The 12,352-nt window shown below is 35.7% G+C and overlaps 1 protein-coding gene across 1 annotated transcript; it reads left to right on the top strand.

Annotated features, from left to right (window-relative positions):
• Nucleotides 1-10,702: 10,702 nt before the first annotated feature.
• Nucleotides 10,703-12,093, top strand: LOC110031376 (probable receptor-like protein kinase At5g18500). Its single transcript, XM_020734546.1, has 2 exons — nucleotides 10,703-10,908; nucleotides 11,681-12,093. Exons 1-2 carry the CDS (start codon nucleotides 10,723-10,725, stop codon nucleotides 11,792-11,794), a joined length of 300 nt encoding a protein of 99 aa, XP_020590205.1. The 5' UTR covers nucleotides 10,703-10,722; the 3' UTR covers nucleotides 11,795-12,093.
• The last annotated feature ends 259 nt before the right edge of the window (nucleotides 12,094-12,352 follow it).

The following is a 12,352-nucleotide window of genomic DNA, read 5'->3' as shown; positions in this document are numbered from 1 at the left end:
AGAAGAATGTTGAAATCTTTCCATAGCTCCTCTAATTGATTCATTTTATGACAGAATGTACAGTGTTATAGCCAACACCTCCCTACACGTCGTTCTGGAAGAACCCTGGAGGCCGTGATTTAGGCATAACTCGTGCAAAAGATCCATAAAAATTGGTGCTGTCATTCTGAAAATATTTGTAAACCTTATTGGATGACCAGAAAGCATCTCACCAACCCATCTATCTCCAACAAAGCTGGATGTCATGCGGGGAATGCGAGGAGTTCTACTCCGGTAATGATCCAACAACAATATTGCAATGGCTGTAGCAAATGCCATTCTCCTACGACGCACACGTTGTGGGTCCATCCTAAATAATATCAGATGTAAACAGAATTAGTGCATGATAATATATATAACATTAACTACTGACAGGTACATATGTAGATGGTACAACTACATCAAAAAAGATAACATGATTAGAAGTTCCAAACATAAAAAAAAATAAGTAGAAGTCTCTTAACTAAAAAGATCATATTTCTCCACCAAATACATATACCAATAAAAATAATCACTCCTCCACCAAAACCCGCAAATATTCGAGTCGCAATTCAGGCGCAAGCGCCAAGAAAATTTTCATTCGCGTTGAATCCTCAAGTTTTTTCAGACACTGTGCATGAAATCGTTTGTTCTATCTAAGAGACAGCATTATCAGAAAGGGGAATAATCAACTTATTCATGTGGCTCAAACTAGTTCCCAGTTACCAAATAAATGAACAAAGTGTCAAAATGGTCTCCTGACTTTTTGAAAGGGTCATTTTAGTCCCAGTTTATAAAATTGTCATTTTAGTCCCATGATTCTTTTAATGAGTGCTAAAATAGTCCTCCTTGAAGACCATATTTCAACCCATATTAAAAAAGTATTCACAGTGATACATATGTTAGTTAAGAATTCATCACTGCAAAATAAACAATGAGCTCTACTCAGTTTTCATATCAGCCACACTGCAAAATAAGCAATTAACTTGTTATCATAATCGTAATCTTTTATCAGTTTTCATATTCTATACCTCATATTTAATTCGGTTGGAGTCAAATTATATTTTAAACTCTTGTGATTTATGAATACATCACATCTCACTTCATATAAATAATGTCTTGAAATTGTGAAAGAAAAAAACAATTGCAATCAACTCTTATGGCAATCATTTTCAAGTGTTACAGGTCGCCATCAATCCCAATATATTGTTTATGCTCATGTGTGGAAGATATATTGTTTATGCTCATGTTGTAGGTTGGGCAGGTGTGTTATCATGTGGGCTATGGGAGGGTATCAAGAGGGGTTGGAGTAGCTAGACTATCTTACATACTGTGGTGGGGGCTGTAGCATAGTTGCATGTAAGATGGATGGTAGTATGTATATGATTCTGGATATTATGGTGATTAAAATAGTGAATGTGAATGCAATGGATTGGCATGTGCTGTTTGTGGAGAGTGGTGGACTTGGACCAAGACTTGATGATGTTATATAGGTTTTACATTATAATAAGTAAAATGGTATGTATGTAAATATTGAAAACAATTAGAGGCATTTACATACATAGCACCTAATTTTTTGTGAATTTACCAATCATTTAATAAAATCCCTGGCAAAGCAATTAGTAGGACACGGTAGAAAAAATAATTTACTGATGCTTAAAGGAACAATGGATACCACACAATTGACACAATGCACAAAAGTTGTAGTTCATAATTTTAATTGAAAATCAAGGATCACTCAGAAGTGGAACCATAATTCAGCCAAACATAGCACAGAACAAAGCTTGAGGTTGGATTGAAATATATCAAAACACACGTATGAATGCATAGATAATATCTTTCGATCATTTACAAACATACCACTTGATTACTAAACATTTACAAACATAAGGGTGTAAGTGAGTTGAGCTAATCTTTGCTTAATCATTCATATCTTAAATATGCATCACTGTATATCTAAAATTAGAGGTGTAAGTGAGTTGAGCTAGCTAAAAATGCATCACTGTATATCTGTTTTAGCTGCTCTGCTTAATAGAGCTGCAGATAAACTGAGATTCGACAACCTACTCGTCGTGGGCTAAAATGAATATGCAATAAAACAATTAAAGATAGCAGTGCTACTCTTTTATAGCTTATACCATGTATCAACAATGCATTGTAAGGGAAATAAGGCCAATTATGTTAAAAGTGCCTTAAAAATGAATAGCAAAATTAGGATCTCCTGCTAAAAATTACCAAGACGACAGCAAAAACGGAATGCAATACACATAGGAATTAGGATCTCCTACTAGGATCAGACAAGAAGATCCAAGAGTTGTGTTGTCGAGAACGACAGCGGAACGGGGGGAGGTGCGGAGATCTACGACATACCCGAGGTGCGGTAGATCTGCGGCGACGGAGATCTGTGGCGACGGAGATCTGCGGAGACGGAGATCTGCGGCTTGCGGAGATGTGCGACGGAGATCTGCGGCGACGGAGATCTGCGGAGACGGAGATCTGCGGCTTGCGGAGATGTGCGACGGAGATATGCGGCGACGGAGATCTGCGGCGACGGAGATCTGCGGAGACGGAGATCTGCGGCTTGCGGAGATGTGCGACGGAGATCTGCGGCGACGGAGATCTGCGGAGACGGAGATCTGCGGCTTGCGGAGATGTGCGACGGAGATCTGCGGCGACGGAGATCTGCGGAGACGGAGATCTGCGGCTTGCGGAGATGTGCGACGGAGATCTGCGGCGACGGAGATCTGCGGCGACGGAGATCTGCGGCTGCTCCGTAATAAGCCCACGCCGAACGCTGAACGCAGGATGTCGGGAGCGTCTTCAGGACCGAATCGCTTGGAGCCTATTTTACCGCTGCGTTTAGCGATCGCAGGAGCGAACGCCCAGAACGCCCAGACAAACGCAGACACGGCGTTTTGAAAACGCCGGACGCAGAGAATAAGCTGCGTCAAACGGTGCCTTAAGTACATTAGAATTTAATTGAATCTTGATCATAGGTGATGAGATAAAGGAAATATGAAATATTATTTTGAGAAATTACTAAATTAGGCTTTTAAGGAAGAAATTATTTTTTCATATAGTGAAATATAATATGGATTGATCCAGTGAAAATGCGGCGGAGTTTTCTGGCAAAGATGTATAAAGGTGAGATTTTAGGTGTAGATGAATTTTGTAGATTATGAATAATATTTTAGTGATTTGGTCAGCAAATTTTTCAATACAATTTTGAAGTTCAAGAGGATGCCAAATTATGGAACAAGAATTTGGAATCAAAATTTAAGAACAAAAATGTTGTTCAAGTTTTTGCTAAACTATAGATGTGCATCGAACCTATGAGTCATATAATAAAGTTGTGCGTGCAAGTAATGTAACATAGGTTTAAAAAATTACATCAAATGCAAAGAAGTAATTTGGTTCCATGCTAAGAAAAAAGCTATTGTTGACGAAGCACAGAGCTAAGAAAAGATCTTCATATGATTTTGATTGATATTGAGAATATATTTGATCGAGTATTATGAAAGTTGATTTGGTATACTTTAAGGTAGAAAAATATATGTCAACTATATGTAAGCCAAATTAAAGATATGCATGATGGAGGAATGATTAATATTTGTAGTCGTGGAGTAACTCCAGAGTTTCAATTAATTTTGCATCATGAATTTAAATTAAGTCTGTCTTTTGTATTAGTCAACCCAATTTAGCCAATTAAGCTATCTTATTGATAGTGCAACGTCATAATTCCCACCATTAATTTGTTTCTAATATTTGATTCACTAGTCTCACTTGGACACTTACGGAAGCCAAGGTTGTAAGCCTCAACTCTATGAGATACAAGTAGAGTACTAAGATTTAAGCCTCAAATCAAAGCTAATTTAGAAAAATCAGGCGCAATTCAAAAATTCAATGACAAATATCATATTATCTTATATATACGATTAGGTCTTAGGACCCATCATTGGATTTTCTTCGTCGTCGGGGTTATCAATATCATTCTAAGGGATGTGAATACGATCTCTATTAGTTTGGCTTGACACAAAGCCATTAGAATACATATTTGGGCCTTGCAACGGATGTTAAGTCTCATCATCATTGTTTTGGTCCTTCTAATGTATGTAATCTCAACTCCAATTATTCAGAGTTTTACAACAACTATACTTGAAACTAAACTTGAGCCTACTCTAATGATAACATGCCTGTCAATGAACTTCAAATCATCAAATCCACTAATTAAAACCATATAATCCCCCCTTCCAAAGAAAGCGTCTAGGACATACTTTTCAAGTTGAAACTCATGGATTTTTTATAGCCATTCCATGACTAAGAATTCATCTGTCATATCTAGTACGCTTGAAACACAAGTGACTATGCTTTGTTAGTGAAATAGTACAACCAATGCACTGTTAGTGAACATGTTAACGTCAACCTCAAAAGCAAGTCTTTGACACATACCTACATTTCCATCTCAAGTTACTTGACATGCCCAAGGTAGCAACCTAAGGTTGCTAATTAGATTTTCTTAGAAATTATTATTTAAAGCCCTTTGATGTTATTTGACCGGATCAATTAGGATACTCGTGATGATGGAATTTTCGACTTTTAATTGGGTTTTCCTTCATTCCCCCAACCATTCCCTGTCGGTTGAATTCAAATTTCAGTTTTAAATTTGTCCCTACCTTAAAAAGGAGCCTACACATCTTAATCAAGAGTGCTTTTCTATGAGCGGAAGAGGTAATTAACTATTGAGTTTGAACCTCTAGGGACACTTGACCTCATATCTAAATAAGCCTTAACAAAACGTCAAGGAAAATCTAGTCAAAACAAATCTATTATAATTCTAGGGAAGCTACTTTCGAGCTATGATGCATTGATATGGATATGGGGACACATACATTATATAATACATACGAGGGATACATTTCTTTATTAAAACCCATGTTATGTACATGAAATGGAAACTATATTATAATATTATATCTTAATAATAAAAAAATGTATGGTAGTTGCAAAAACTTACTAAATATAAAATGAATTCATATATACTAATATATTTATTTCAACTGCTCATAAAATAAGAAATATATTTAAATTTATTAAATGCCTTCAACTCAGTTGGAGAAGAAATAGTTGATATCATAGATTGTTAGTTTGAAGTTCAAAAAAATAATTATTCTATAAAAATGTTAATATTATTAAAAAAGTATAAAAAAATTGTCATGAGAAAAATAAAATTAGTATTAATTCACTATTAAGTTATTTAAATAATCTATTTTAAAATAAAAGATAAGAATTGACTTTTAATTGGGTATTATTAAGCACATGTGTGTCGAACAAGCATGCCTTTTAATTTTTTTTTTATTCTTTGAATTGGACTCATAAATGACTCGCTTGACACATGTTGGGCATGTGTTGGACAAGTCCACGTGTTCCACATATCTGACATGATATGCTTCATTATTGAGTATCGTGCCTCATAGCCCTTCAGCCCCTATCTTGCACATCGAAGAAGCTCACGAGAAAGGTGATTGGCTTTTTTTCATGCATTAGATTTGTAGTGACTCTGTTGAGTGCAATGGATGTGCTAGTACCCCTCAATAGGGGAATATTGGTGGCTACATAACGTTGAAACCAACCTTTAAAAAAGTGAGAGAAAGGGCACAAAGTGCAGTTTGCAAAAAATTTTTTGTTGAAAAGAGAGCTTGAAATGAGAACGGAACCAAGGATTCTGAGCTCAATTGGATTTGCTAGGTTTTGGGACAGTTGAGATGAAAGATACTTGCATTCAGGAGGCCAAAAAGAATGAGGGTATAAGCGTGAGAGAGAGCGAGCGAGCGTGGGAGTAGAGATTGTGAGAAATGCGTCGAGTGCAAGAATTTACAGACTCATGAGAGGTATGATTTTGAGTTTGGGGCATTATTATTGCCTTAATTTTTGTAAAACACCTTTAAATTATTTAAAGTTTCTTTTTCCATGTAAATCTTTAATTTTATATAATTTAGTATGCTTGAATTTGGAAATGCTTTCAATGTCTTTCTCATTTTTGCTCGAATATAAAACTGATTAGAAGAATGGCAAGTGCAAAATAAAGTTTATTAACTATTAGATATATAATTTAGGGATATTTATATACATATCAAATAGATCTTATTTATTTATATATTACAAATATTTATATATATTTAGGATCTTATAGGGGTGTTCGGTAGCGTACCTTTGATAGGATTTATGGCTGGATTTTTAAAAAAAAAACAAGAAGCTAAATCAAGCACTCCGTTGAATCCATTTTCCTCTCCGTTCTGTCTATTATTGGACATAAATATAGATTTGTTAAATCTGACCTTTTTGGTGGATTTAACGGATCTGGCTTGGGAAGAAAACAATTGCTATAAGATCCTCAAATAAAATGCCAAACCCCTCTAAACACATTAATTGGATTTAACGTCAACTAAATCAATCACTTTTGGATTTAATAACATATAGATTTGATAAATTCATATTTATCAGACTTACTAAATAAATCCTAAGTGCCATGCTTATATGATCCGAGGCAGAAATCTACATGCTTTTCCATAGAAATTAGGATAAATATTATTATTTTTTCAATAATCCAAGCAACTCAGACGAATACAAAAGATAAACACCTACAATTCTAGAGGTAGATGATCTCTCCCAGTTCCTACCATTCGAGAGGTAGAAAATCTCTCCCAAATCCTAAACCTTCAAATTTCAATCTCATGAATATCTCCAACCCTAGACATAACAAACCTATTTATACTCAATAATAATAAAATAAGACTAAATTGCCCTTGCTGATTTTCTTAATCAGGTTTTTGTCTTCCTCCATCTGGCTAACTCTATCATCTCCCTTAATCCTCGCGGTCTTAGTTGTTGGAGTGTTGCCCATATGTTGGGTTTTAAGCCCTTCATAAAATTTTCCTTCAGTCATGCTTCATAAATCCCCCATAAGCATCTCAACAATATTTCAAATCTCTCCCTATAGTACATGACTGCCCTCTCCTGAGTCAAGGCATATAATTGCTCTTGTAGGCCTCCTTCCTGAATGACTCGGAAACATTCCAATAAACAATCTTTAAATTCATCCCATGAACGCATCCGGTATCTAGCCTCCCTCTACTGAAATCATGCTAAGACTTTCCCCTCCAAACATAATCATGTCGCTATGAGTTTCTCCTCCTCATTTAACTCATTCACCGCGAAGTATCGCTCTGCCCAATATACCCACTCATGCGCATCTTCTCCCTCGAAGATCGGGATCTTCAACTTCTTAACTCTAACATCTCCATCACAACTTCCTCTTCGTCTGTTATTCCCCCCCTTGTATCAAGGTTAAAAATCCTTCCTTCGATCGTAGCCATATCCCCTCTCTGCTTCTCTTCCTTATTCTCTGTGCTCCTCTGTACCTCTGTCATAATCTCTTCTCTATGTTTTGGTCCAATCGCATGTATCAAAAATCGCTAATCCACCACTAATTGGAGTCCGAGAGGGGGTTCGTGATGGTGTATGTTTTCCTCATGTTCCTCATGTTCAATCTCTTTTCCTTTCAATCTTACCACGAATTCTCTAGTCAACATTTGGTTAGGATTTATAAATTGAACTGTCGACGGAGTCTTGGATTGCATCTCAATAAGCTTCTTTATCATCTCTTGAATTTTTCTCAAGCTCTCAAATCGGTCTCCCATTTGATTTTCCATGGAAGAAAATCTATCCTCTATGACGGCGAATCTTTCTTCCATCCTCGATCTGATTTGGTTGTTCTCTTCCTCTAATTTCTTATCCAAATCATCTATTTTCTTAGCTGCCATTATCTCCTGTCATTAGGGCCCGCTTGATTTCGGAGTCGCTGACTTCTAGGAACACATTTAGGGCACGCTTGATTCCGTCACAGCCTTCCCCGTTAATTCTGATCTAATCGAGTCTATTTCATGCAGTGCAGTGAGATAGAGATGAAAGTAAAGCTAGAATCCCTTGTGTTTCTCAGGTAACTTGAATCACTGTCGAATCACAAACCTTATGTCTCGCCCCAATAAGATCTTGTCGTGGCATTTCCTGTAAGTTTTGATTGTGACTGTATCACAAGGCTCGATCATGACAGTGTGAGCCAACGAAGGATCCCAACCTGTCGTTGCCTTCTTCTGTAAGCTGCGAGCCTGTCGTTGCCTTCCTAGCAAGCAATGATCGCGATTGTGTTGTGAAGACGGAGTGGCAACTACAGCTAGATCTCGAGGACAGAGTGAAAGGAGGAGAAAGGTGCGAGTTTTAGCTGATGTGATTCCGTCGTTGCCTTCCTTGCGCTGAAATCGTGGCTCTAATGTGGGATAGAGTGGGAGGAGAAAGATGCTTCTGTCTGTGCGGCGTCTTCATGTAAGGGATCACAATTTACTTAAACCTAAAATTTGCGATGTTCACATGAAAGCGACAGCTCTGGCTCTGTATGCTGAAATCTTTGCACGATAAGCTGCGAGTTCAATCAATCCTATTCTCTGATCTGATTCCCATAATCTTGAGCTTTGATACCAGTTTGATATGATCAGAGGCAGAAATCGACATGTTTTTCCAAAGAAATTAGGAAAAACACTAATTTTTATTTCAATTATCCAAATAACTCAGACGAATACAAAAGATAAGCACCTACAATTCGAGAGGTAGGCGATCTCTCCTTGTTCCTACAATTCGAGAGTTAGGAAATATCTCCCAAACCCTAAATCTAAGACTCAATTTTCGATCTCATGCATATCCCTAAGCCTAGACATAACAAGCCTGTAGAGTCTCGTGATCGTGACATATAATAAAAGACAAAATTGCCCTTAGCCATGAGCTTTCGTAACAAATACACCCCCCTATAGTCTGATATTTACATTTATAAAATTTTGGCATTATAAACCTATGTGTGTAAATGTGTATTTCAATTTTTAAAAAGTTAATAATAGTGGTAAGGTTGATGTTAAAGATTTGAGTGTATGCATGTAAATATCAAAGTTTTGGTGTTAGATATGTAAATTTATAAGAAATGTATGGTATGTATGTAAATGCCCCTAAAATTTATACATTACTTGCGTTGAAGGTTCACATCAGGCTTTTAAAATTGCATAGATTTTTATCATTTTCATTTTAAACATGTTTCTCGTGCTAGTCTTTTGCTTTTTCAGATGCATGTATTACTTTACCATATCCCAATTCAACCTTCTATTTATATTCCAAATTTACGCCCAAGCATTTATTTCAAGAGGCATTTACATACATACCCAACACAATCATTATGTATTTACATATCTAATGCCTGAAATCTCATATTTACATATGTGCCACTTAGATCGTTAAAGTCACATAAAAGCCTACCACAACAATTATCTTTTTAAAAGTGAAATATTCATTTTTTATATTCCACGCCTTAGCATATATTTCAAGGGGCATTTACATGCATACCACACAGTTGTTATGCATTGACATATCGAATGCCTAAAATCTCATATTTACTTGCATACCACTTTGATCTTTAACGTCACATTATTGACTACCACAACAATTATCTTTTTAGAAGTGAAAGACACATTTTTTATATTCCACGCCTAAGCATATATTCTTATGTGTTTACATAACTAATGCCTAAAAACTCATGTTGATGTGCATACCACTTAAAATCTTTAACATAACATAATTTCTCATATTACAAATGGAATTTTCTAAATCAACATTATAGTTTGCTACATTCATTCCCACCTTCTGTAATTGTGCTTCCCAAGGAGTTTGTGCTTCTCTCAGTCATAGTTTCTCATAGAACTCCCTTTTTTTTTTATAATTCTAAAAAAGCTCTCATCTTCGTTAGCACATGCTATATTTTTTCTATGCAAATAGAAGTTTTTTGTGCACATTATTTAGTTTGGGAAGTGTTCATAACTATATTTCACAAGTTGGAAATGTCACCTGGTGCCATGGTTTTGAGGGATCCTATTCTAATTTAAATAATTTTTATGGTAAGAATGCAATTTGGGAGTTGTGTTTATACAGGCACATTTACATACATAGGACTTAAATCTTATATATTTACATTTGTCACACCTAAACTTTCATAGAAGTTACAGACGTAGCACTTGAATCTTTAATATCACATCAAAAATTGCATTATTACCACTTCTTAAAAGCGAAATATACCTTTTCTTGCATAGTTTTAAAGCGCAGAAGTGCCATGCATGTAAATGTGAAAGTTTGTGTGAGATATGTAAATACATAAGGATTGCGTGCTACGTGTGTAAATTTCCTATTTATGAATTCTTGTTGCCAATTGATTTCTCTGAGTGTTGTATATCATATCAACTCTATTTTATGAAAGTTTTTTCCCACTTATTTAGATAGTTTTTAGGGTCATTTACATAAATACCACCCTATTCCTGTCTATTTACATATCCAACACCTAAAATCTATTGTTTACATTTATACCACTCAAATATTTGATTTTACGTCAAAAATGCTACTTATTAGAACTTTTAAAAAGTGAAATACACTTGAATGCATATGTAAGGTGGCATAGATGTAAGGTTCTATGTTTGGGTGTTTGATATGTCAATACATATGAATCAAGTGGTATGTATGTAAATCTTCTATATATATATCTAGACTTTTCTTATCAGCCATTTCATTATCTTTTAAATATGGATGGATCCACAGGTAAATCTAGTCGATTGGCTAAAGATGATGGTCGGAAGTCGGCGCTCCGAAGAAGTGGTAGATCCAAATATTGAAGCAAAGCCATCGACGAGGGCTCTCAAACGAGCACTTCTTGCAGCCTTGAGATGTGTCGATCCAGATTCAGGGAAACGACCAAAGATGAGTCAGGTCGTTCGCATGCTCGAATCAGACGAGCCAATTTCTCGTGAGGTAAAAACTGTAATATTTCAAGTCATTATACATAAACACTAAGAATCTACCATTTCATCGTAAAATCAAATTATTACTTCAAAACTAATCTTTCTAAAATTATTATGGTTTAAGCTTGATGATTTAATTTGAAACTCAACCTTAGTCCAACTTTAACTGAGAATCAAAGTTATTTTGCTTTGATCCAAACACGGCCTGCTCGTTATACTAAAATAATCATCAACTAAAGATCAACTTGATATGTGATGCATATGCGTGCGTGCCTTCACAAATGTAGTCATACATATACACATATTCGTATGTATCGATAGATAATTGAACTAAAGAATTTGAGAGTTGAATTGAAATTTACATACATGCCACACAATTGCTTTGTATTTACCTATCTAACACATAATGTTTGATATTTACATTTATAACACTTTGTTGTCATAAATTTATTTACGTTCTGCATTGAAGGGGGGGACGGTATGTTCGTACATTTTCCTTTTTTTTAATGGAAGAATTGCATGCAACCCACTCAATTCCAATGTATATACATATCTAACACCCAAACTTCAGTTTTTACATGCATAACATGCATGAAAAGTTGTATTTCATTTTTAAAAGTTAAAATGATAATATTTTCAATGTGATGTGAAAGATTTGAGTGTGGTATAAATGTAAAAAAAAAAAAAAAAGCAAAATTTAGGAGCCAGACATAAATACATAGAAATTGGATGCTATGGAAGTAAATACTTTCGACTCGGGTCTAAGCCGGTTTAATTTACAGGACCGGAGGCATCATCGGACGGGCGGCGGAGGGAGACGGGAAACTGAATCCCAAAGGGAGAATTCTGATACAGACAAAAGTGACAATCCTGAGAAATCATCTTCACTTGCTTGATAATTCTGAAGTATTTTTTGTTCCTTAATCTGCTGAGTATTTAGGAAAATCAGAATTTGGAGCAGAAGTGGAAGAAAGCTACATGGGTTAAAATCCAGCTCTTATAATGCAGCAGGTGGATGGGAGATTTGTACTGAGGGGCACTTTTATAATTTTTTTTAATTGTATTAGAGTGATTTTTTTGCATGATTTTGTTGTATGTATTTTGTTATCTGAGGTTCAGAAATCTGTGTATATAGTATTTGAGTTTTGTTGTTGTTGTTGTTGTTGTTGATTGGATTGGAGATTGGTTTTGTAAATTTGAATGATAGGTTTGTGAAAGATTGCAGAATTTCTTATTTCATTTATTTTCAGCTTGTGTGATTTTAGCTTTTTTGTATGCACTTTTTTTTGTTATTTAAAAAAATATGAGATTTGAATGCCTGCCACTAGGAGTGTAAACGAGTCGAACGCGAGCGAGCCCAGACTCAGCTTTTGTTCGGCTTTTTTATGTTTCGAGCTCAGAAAGTGTGTTCGTGTTCGGCTCGGTTGCCTAGGGCGGTGAACACGCGCCGGTTT

Source organism: Phalaenopsis equestris, unplaced genomic scaffold (genome assembly GCF_001263595.1).
Source record: "Phalaenopsis equestris unplaced genomic scaffold, ASM126359v1 Scaffold000803, whole genome shotgun sequence".
NCBI lineage: Eukaryota > Viridiplantae > Streptophyta > Magnoliopsida > Asparagales > Orchidaceae > Phalaenopsis > Phalaenopsis equestris.
The sequence above is the reverse complement of the archived record's forward strand: the minus strand, read 5'-3'. Positions and strand labels throughout refer to the sequence as shown.

Coding starts and splice junctions, on each gene's coding strand:
- LOC110031376 (XM_020734546.1), top strand. CDS start 10,723: ATGATGGTCGGAAGTCGGCGCTCCGAAGAAGTGGTAGATCCAAATATT. Junction 10,909..11,680: donor ACGAGCCAATTTCTCGTGAG/GTAAAAACTGTA, acceptor TTTAATTTACAG/GACCGGAGGCATCATCGGAC.